The 9,662-nt window shown below is 36.9% G+C and overlaps 1 protein-coding gene across 3 annotated transcripts in view; it reads left to right on the top strand.

The window, feature by feature from the left end:
• Positions 1-4,603: 4,603 nt before the first annotated feature.
• LOC115878658 (tectonin beta-propeller repeat-containing protein) overlaps positions 4,604-9,662 on the top strand; it is a 30,896-nt gene continuing 25,837 nt past the window's right edge. Inside the window, exons 1-2 of one of the 3 annotated variants that reach the window (XR_004049580.1) lie at positions 4,604-4,820; positions 9,192-9,656. Coding sequence is in view for 2 of the 3 variants with exons in the window: in XM_030895204.1 (XP_030751064.1) it covers positions 9,432-9,656 (225 nt within the window). In the remaining variant the exon portion in view is untranslated. Of the gene's footprint in view, positions 4,821-9,077; positions 9,657-9,662 lie in introns of those variants that run through there. The other 2 variants (XM_030895204.1, XM_030895205.1) reach the window with 2 other exon arrangements.

Raw genomic sequence — 9,662 nt, 5'->3', positions numbered from 1 at the left:
TAAGAGTGACAAAGAAGACAGATGACAGCATAGATGACAGATTCCGGTTTATCTTTTGCTCGCATCTGCGCATACCAATGGCGGTAAAAATGAAATTTTGAAAAAAAATATTTACATTTTCCTATTTAATTATATTTATAGTATTATTAAAAGCGATGACTATGAAATGAAGATCGCTATCATTTTAAATGTAATTTATTTAATAATAAAAATGTAAATAATAACAGCGCTTTCGACGGTTTGGTAATATGACGAAAAACACGTTAAAATTTTGGATTACCGGTACGTAAAGCCAGTACGGTAAATTGTCTGAGATAGGTTGGCAACGCTGCTCACAACTCTATTTGAAATGTCAACTGGCTTCTACGTCCCACTAGTCAACTCGTATACCCAACAATGTTGCGGTTTGTTCCTTAATTTCGCAGTTCTGCCGATCCACTTTAAGCCCCGTTCTCAGAACAGCGACACTTCAAAAGAACCAATGAGGTTTGTACAAAATTCAAACAGCTGTCAATTTTAAATTTAGTACAACCGTTGGTCCTGTGAAGTGTCAATCAGTGTAGCTGGCAACACGACGTCGCGTCGTTCTGAGAACGGGGCTTTACCTGGCGTTACCTGGTCACCTCCTTGGGTCACCTCTGGTTCTGAATGCGCATTAAGCAAATACGTTTAAAATAAAATTTTATTTAAACGTATTTGGCATTAAGGATCCCCCGGAGCGACGCGAAATATTTCGCGAGGCCGGAATCGCACGATTGCCTAGACCTATCTAGACCAAAGCGATACAGCGCAGCGGGAGCGGTAACGCGAGTATAAGCACAGATACCGCGTATGATTGAAAAAAAAACCGGCGTCCAGTTGGCTTGGAAATGACGATCGATGACATTTCCCATATAATTTCACATATAAAATGACAGCGATCTTCATTTCATAGCCATCGCTGACGCTGTTTTTATTCGATCATACGGTATAAGATTGCAGGATGTAGTAAACATTTGTGTACGCCAAAAAAAACGATTTTTTTCTACTTTGTGATTAGAGCAATAAATTATACAAATGTACTCCTCATCTGATGAACAAGAAGCTCTTCTTTTGCTTGCAGTAGCTGAAGATGAGAAGCGAGAAGGCTTGAAATATAATTTTTTTTTGAGGAAAATTTTATGAAAATACATTCTGCTTTTAGAAAAAAAAAAAAGAAAATGGGTACATGATATTAATGTTGAGCGAAGAACTTATGGCGAATTTCACACACGTTAATGGCGCAACTGCAAATAGATCCTAAACGATTTTATATATATTTTAGAAAGCCAACGTGTACTTGTGAAACACTGATGTCACACATCACAAGTACATGCGAGAGGTTGCCGACGCTCTATACATATAGAGTATGGCACTGTAAGAAGAAGAGAAAACCAAGTGACTGTTTCGAAGAGAAAAAAATCGTATTATTTCCCTTTCTAAATTTTATTAGAGAAAATATTCGTAAAAAAGATACAAATTATAGAGAGTCGATTAGTCCGGAAGAACCTAATTCATCCCGTTTTATCTTTATTCTTATAAAGAATATATATATTTTATCCCGTTTTCTAGTGTTTTTATATTCGGGATTTTTCATGTCATATAGAATTGGGTATTTCTTTACCAATTCGATTAAATTTTCTGTAAAACACGCCATATTAATCACAGTTTCGCTGTAGTACTGTCTCGCGGAATCGAAGGAGCGCGGGAAGAATGTGCATGCAGCGTCAAGAAAATAATTCGCCGCAGTCCCGCTTTTCGTCGAGCGGCAGAACGCTTTTAATATATTTATATTAGACCTAATATAGCCGAATAGAAGAAAAAAATTATAAAGTTTTGATATGTTGAGATTAGACGCACCAAAAGGAGACTTTTCAAAATCAAAAGAGTTCTTAACTTCAAAGTGTGTGTTTTTCGCTTTTTTCTCAGAACCCGTTGGTCCCACAACAAATTTTATACTTACCGAAAATATTTCTTATAAAATTTTCTACAAAAAAGGTTCTATTCATTATTTATATTTATCTAAGGCATTTCGAGCAATAACCGTTTGAAAAATGGAGTACAAAAAAATACCGGTAGCCTTTCAAATTATTGCCACCTTATAGTCTCCCAGGGTATTTTAACGTGCTAAATATACACGCAACAGATATAAGACTGTATAATATAAACAAAAACACTGCCTATTCCACTAAACTAACATTCATACTTTCATCTACATATTGTCATCGTCTATTGTAGTTTCTAGAATGTGCTCAGTATGTGCTCAGTATTCGAACAACTTTGCCCACGACAGGTTCCGCACATACTTGTACATCTCACGCCGGCTATAATGCAACTGCATCTTTTTACACAATCTTGTTTGCAGTTGCAGTTGTCTTGTATGCAAAGGTGACAAGGTGTTGTTGGTTTTCTTCCAGCTCCACTGGTCGGGTTTTATAGGTTGTTCTTGCCATATTTGTACTTGAAGATATGTTCTCCGAGAATGTTGCCTAGCTGCAGCAGATGTGGGAGGCAATTTTGATAAAAGTACCGTGCTGTTTGCTTGACCAACTAACTTATTGAAACAAGCGGATCTTTGCTCACTAAGGCTCCCTTCAGATGATTGAAGTTTGTATAGTTTCAGTATAAACATCTCTCCAGCTTTTTCAATTTCTTCAGGTGTTGACTTGCGGGCGTTGTTAAAAATATCGACGATACAGTACGTCTGTCCGTTCTGTAGCTCCGGGGTATCCGTGAGAGGGGAAACGATATTTTCTCGATGTTTTTCGTCAAAAATTAGACGACGCGTCCCATCAATAAAAATTCGACAAATTTGCAAGTAGCCAATAAAGTGAGAGGGCGGAGCGATTTGCGGTGACGTACTCGTCAAATCGACGTATAAAATATATTGCTGTTTATTTAAATGTTTTTTGCCCGCATTCCTTTCATAGACACAGATCCAGCAGATGTACTGTACTATCAAGGTCTTTTTCTTTATTAAATATTTGTACGTCTTTTTGTTTTCCTTTTCCAAAAAATGCTGATATTTTGTCACACCCGCTAATAGCGTGAATAAATAAAATTGATTTTTTTAAATTATGTATAATACTGGACGATTGCAAGTCTCTCGAACTATACATTCGTTGTTTCACATTACCTATGGCTTCTTTCAGAAAAATTTTGTCTTTTTCATCGGGGGAAAGTGCTGCTAATAAAACAACAAGATCGACATCTTGTCCAACGACTAGAACTTCATAGTTCATTTTTCTCAGATATTTTGATGGCAGTACAAATAATTTGAACATCAGCAAACAAGATTGTGTTAAAAAGATGCAGTTGCATTAAAGCACATTCTATATAGAAACTATAGACGATGACAAAATTTAGATGAAAGTATGAATGTTAGTTTAGTGGAATAGGCAATGTTTTTGTTTATATTATACAGTATTATATATGTTGCGTGTATATTTAGCACGTTAAAATACCTTGGGAGACTATAATTTGAAAGGCGACCTGTATTTTTTTTGTACTCCATTTTTCAAACGGTTATTGCTCGAAATGCATTGGATTAATATAAATAATGAATAGAACCTTTTTTGTAGCAAAGTTTATAAGGAATATTTTTGACAAGAATAAAATTTTCTGTGCGACTAATGGTTTTCGAGAAAAATCACCGCAGTGCGTATTGGGGGTGAAGCTCACACTTTACAGTTAGGAACTCTTTTGATTTAAAAAAGTCTCCTTTTAGTACGTATAACCTCAACATATCAAAACTTTATATTTTTTTTCATATGCTAATATATATGCAACGTACTATTTGGTCTGAATGCTATCATATCCCGCCATGATATGTCGATCCCGCGTCATTCGCGTCATGTTCGCGCTGACGCGCCGCTCCCGCCGATTCGCGTTGGTCTGAGGCATCCTTTTGCGCATAAACGATAACCGGTCAGGTGTCGGGTATTTCGCGTGCAATCTAAACAAAAAAACCTTACCTCAGAGACAATAACAAGACAATAACAATAACTCAAGGCAATAACCTACGGCGTCTTTTGATTGTTATTACCGTCAGCTGTAAATAAATAAAAAAATAAAAACAGATGTAAAAAATAAAAAGTTGTCTATTTGTGGGACACGAACCTGGGACCTCTCGATCCCAAAGCGACGGCCTTGGACGGCCCTCACTATGCATCCACAGCTGCTCTTGCAAAATTAGCTACAGTTCGTCTGCTGGATCTGTGTCTATGAAAGGAATGCGGACAAAAAACATTTAAATAAACAGCAATATATTTTATACGTCGACTTGACGAGTACGTCACCGCAAATTGCTCCGCCCACTCATTTTATTGGCTACTTGCAAATTTGTCGCATTTTTATTGATGGGATGCGTCGTCTAATTTTTTACGAAAAACATCGAGAAAATATCGTTTCCCCTCTCACGGATACCCCGTAGCCTCAGAACGGACAGACGTACTACTGTATATAGCAAGGCGTACATTCGTAGTCGCCGCGCCCTTGTACGCGCCGTCCATAAAAAGGCGACAGCAAACGCCAACATTGTTGGGTATGCGAGTTGACTAGTGGGACGTAGAAGCTATTGAAAAGCATTGAAAAGTCATAACATGGCCATAACCTATAACCTAGACTCCAAGACTAGACAAGACAGGATCGGTATCATCGGTGATGGATTTAAATCGAATTGAATAATGAAAACGTAGTAATTGTGTGCCCTACTCAAGAAAAAGATGAGTACTACAAAACGACTTAATTTTTTTGGAGAAAAAATTTGTGCATAGTGCCATTTATACATGTAAAGTTCGGTGGTGAGTAAGACCTTTAGAGACTATTTAATTATTGTTTTCCTGCATATTCTGCATTCTGCATGTTAGATCTTGACAAAGGGCTTTAAGGTATGCTTTGTTCAGTGATGAACCGTAGGTTTTTTTACAAAGCGATCCAAACTGCTGATTAACGTTGAATATTAAGATATTATTCTTAACTGAGATTTCAAATTGTGAATTTGAAATCTCATTGTGCGATTTAATAATATGCATAATATTAATAGTAGTTATTATAAATAAATAAACTTCTACAAACTAGTTTCTAATACCCTACTTGTTCAAAAGGGTTACCCCCGGGAAACGTAAATAGTATGGCGAACGCTTATTAACGACATGCATAATCTTTGCATCACCAATACGCGGTTCATGTTGAAGGACAACTTTAAAAGTACCCGAAAACATCCCAGATCAGGCATTGGCATCAATTGGACCACGTAATCGTTCGAAGGACTCATCTTAAAGATGTCAGACTCACAAAAGCCAGAATAGATGCCGAATGTGACACTGACCGCCGACTTTTAATTTCAAAAATTAAAATCCAGTTAAAACCCAAACTTCCACACTGTATAAAGCAAAACATGACCAGATTAAATGTAGCGGGTTTAGAGAACAACGATACCGCCGACGCCCTCCGGGAAGCCATCAAAGAATCACTTGGGTCACTGAGATCATGGATCATGGATCACCTGAACTATCTCTTCCTAACAAACACAGGAGTTAGGCAGAGATGTGTCTTAGTGCCTCTCCTATTCAACATATTCATGGCAGCGCTCTCCATTATAGTGGACAGCAAACTGCAGGAAAGTTGATTGGGCCTTAGATACAGATACGACGACGGCGGCGGCGGTCTGTTTAACATAAAAAGACTCGGGACAAAAACACGTACAAAATTCTTCACAGAACTTCAGTACGCTGATAACTGCGCTCTAGTTGCAAATACGTTACAGCAATTACAAGAAATGTTGCACACATACATATACCTGGGCATACAAGGCTTTGGGCTTAACCTGAACATCAATAAAACTAAAACCATGTGCACTCCCCCGGAAGATCACAACAATACTATAACAATCGGAGAAGAACTATTGGAATATGTAGCGGAATTCAATTACCTCGGCAGTTTGATTTCGGGAAAGGCCAATATTGACTCTGAAATTCAGCACAGGATTAGCAGCGCCTCAAGAGCATTCTGAAAATTAAAAGACAGTGTTTTCTACAATCATGACTTGAGCACAAAAACGAAACTTGCAATGTACCGACTATTAATAATCCCCGCCATGTTATATGGAAGCGAAACCTGGGTGCCATACCGCCGACACATAAACGCATTAAACAAGTTGCAACAGAGACACCTTAGACAACTTTTAAGAATCAAATGATTCTACCATGTCTCAAACGTATCGGTTCTTGAAAAGCTGCGAGAGCGTTGAAGTCATGATTACAAAATTCCGCTTAAGGTACATTCAGGCTGAGAGAATCGAGCGTCGCGTCCGCGTGTCGAAATGGAATCAATTCACTTAACTTTAATTAGACCGTTCAGACAGACAGCGTCGCGTTTGGCGTTGCGCTAGCGTCCGCTGAGCGTCGGTGTTCGAGTTCAATGGGGCGGACGCGACGCAAACGCGACGCGACGCTCGACGCCTGTTTGTACCTATGTGCTGCTGTAGCATTCATATTTGAAACATTACTGGGAATGCAAAAATATGTTTCGTTTACTGTTCGGTTCGCTAAAAATAAGTTTTTAATTTTTCGTCTTCATTTGCCATTCCGTTTGTCGTTCGTTGCAACATTCAGGTCTGTACGAAGCTTTAAGATTGGCTGGTCACGTATGCTCAGTGCAAGAAAATCGCCTACCCAAATCGCTGTTTTACGGTGAGGTTAGGTTAGGTTGTAAACGGTAAGAGGAAATCGGGTGGACAACTCAACCATAACTCAACAGGTACAAGGATATTTTCCACGAAAACTTAAAGGGGATAAACATGCAGAATTAGTGGGAGGAAGCAGCGTACTATAGAACGCACGTCCAGGTTTCGTTCGGGAAAGCAGCAGAACGTGACAATATCAAAGATATTTGACATACAAGATACAAGACAAAATGGGACATTTGAAGAAACATATTGGTTATATATTCCGAAGTATATGTCATATCAGGCTGAGAGGAGATTCTTTTTATTTAATAAATGAGAAACAATATGCCTGTCCATATAGAAAAAAAAAGATAATCTTTGTCAATATTTTGAAGCATTTTTAGAAAATAATGCTAACAAAGAAGACTTTTTTCAGTCAGGATTAAATTATCGAATGTAATACCATAAGATGTTTCGGAATTACCGAATAATAGTTTTACCTGACACGAAATGCGTTACTCCTCCCTCCTTCGGAGTCGTAGTGTTGCTGGTATCGTATTGAGTGTCAGGCAAAAGTATTAGGTAATCCCGAAACATCGAGTTGTATTCAAAAGATTATACAACGAAATAAAGTAGGTACATATATCCTTCTTATCTTAAACATTTTTGTGGAACTGACAGAAATGACTTCTGAATTAATATTTCAAAATATGACAAATACAATATGGCCACCAAGCGATAATCACTTAAATGATTATCACTTATTAATCACATTCTTCTACATATATAGGAAAAATATACATAGAGTTGTATAATCTTGTAAAGCGCTGTATCACTTCCCAAGCCATGTAAAAAATATTAGTCATCTGAGATACACTCTATACAATAGAATTGTATCAAACGTTTTGTCCCTTTTTTGTATCTACTCTGCCTCCAAGTAAGGACTGCACAACTGCGTCTACTCAGGACACTCAGGACACTTGTGTCTAGCCCCAGCAGGGAATTATTAAGCCCGACCAATCACGTTAGAGTTTTTGACAAAAACCAATGAATTAACACACTCCAAATAACCACGCTAACCAACCTGATTGGTCAAGCTTAATAGTTGCCTGCTGGGGCTAGACACTTCTCTCAGGACATACTTTCAGGTAACTGTAAAAATACAACGTTATTAGAAATGTGCTAAGTTTGATCACTTGGAGTATGGATTGTGACGAAAGTTCTTGCGCCGAGCGATTAATTCAACATGCAGAAAAAAAAATTACCATTGAAGACTTTACATGTGCGAGTTAAATCCAATGGAATTAGTGGGAGCAAGATTATAGTATATAATAAGAAAAATGTATTAAAACTGACAACTAGACAGCTAGACAACTAGACTTCTCCAACGAGACAGGGAAGATTTTGACGAAATTCAAAAATAACAGAAAATACAATTATCTGTGATTAAAATGACAGACCCAACTGTCAATGTCATCGATCCTCTCGTTGGAGAGACTATATATACCAATGACTAAAGAATCCAAGGACAAATAACACCCGAGAGCAAATTGTGCCGATGTCACCAAACAGTGCCGTGGCACATATTTTTTTTAACTTAGCTGTTTGAAGCAATATTTATATTTTTTGATAATTGTTTTGACTACGCCTAGGGTGTATCATACTAATTAATTACGAAAAAAACATATTAAAATGTTAACGAAAGGTACAAAACTAGTATCGACGTATAGCACATATCAAGTACATATAGATGTTAATTGAAATTGAAGAATAATTATCAAATTCAATAAGAAAACGCTAAAAAGTTGGAGTAGACTGTTTATTTACCTATGAAACGTAACTCCTGGCTCTTTCTTATCGCTGCGCTGCTGCTTTTACACTTTTTTTACAAAAGCTGAACAACTATTCACCATTGTAATAAAGTTTATACAAAGTTCACTACACACAAACTATTAAAAATTGCTAAAATTGTCGCTGGTGACCAAATGATGACTCATTGTTTGCCATCAAAAGAATGGCCTCGAAGGTCACAAATTCTGCTGCAGCCCGTATATTGTCGTTACATGTCCTTATATACTTTAGTCATTGATATATACATATTCACTACTACTACATATCCTATCCTCATTAAATGAAGTTATTAATGAAGTAATAGCCACTAATAATTGGAAGAAATTTTGCCAATACGTATATTTGGAAATCCGACATGGATGAAGTTGAACCTATACTTTTTTGATTTCTTATTTTTTGTACAGATATTTGAAGCCTTAGCAATCTTAATAAAAGTTAGCAACTTATACTGTATCATAGTAGTGTAAACCATTGTAAACGTGTAATTGTAAATAATAGTGTTGACTTGGATTACTTATGAAACTTTTTTATTTATTCGTAGAAGTTGCATGCAGATTATGAATGTATTATTTTCTTGTTCAAATTCTTTACTGTTATTGTTTGAAGTGAGATTATCACTGTGTTTTTCAAGGGATTGATAGACGACCTTTTGTAGGGCTTTGGATAACATGTTATCGTTGTATCTTAAATTGCTAAGAGCGAACGCCGAAACATTCAACAGAGGTTAACATTTTTTACCAAGGATAAGTCTGCTATCCTGAAAACCCAAACATTATATTACTCCAGTATTATACTTAGTATTGATTTATTACTCCTACTATTATCACATTCCATGTTTATAAACCCACTCTATGGTGAATAACGTATAAATGTATTTTTAAAATACCTACATACAATGCCAAGTTCACTGCTTTTTGGCATCAATAATGAAGGTAGAGTATATACACTCTCAACTTCTGGTTCTATGTGGAGAGAATTACCTTATAATGGACAGGAATTTAAGAAATTATCTGGGGTACCACACTTTTTATGGGGATTAGGTGGAGATCATCAGATTTACGTTTACGTGCATGGCCTTGATATACCAATCAGAATAAGAGAGGAATCATATGAAAATGAGGTAAAT

Source organism: Sitophilus oryzae, unplaced genomic scaffold (assembly GCF_002938485.1).
Source record: "Sitophilus oryzae breed Bouriz unplaced genomic scaffold, Soryzae_2.0 scaffold_1521_pilon_pilon, whole genome shotgun sequence".
NCBI classification, from domain to species: Eukaryota; Metazoa; Arthropoda; class Insecta; order Coleoptera; family Curculionidae; genus Sitophilus; species Sitophilus oryzae.
This window is presented reverse-complemented; position numbering and strand designations above follow the sequence as displayed.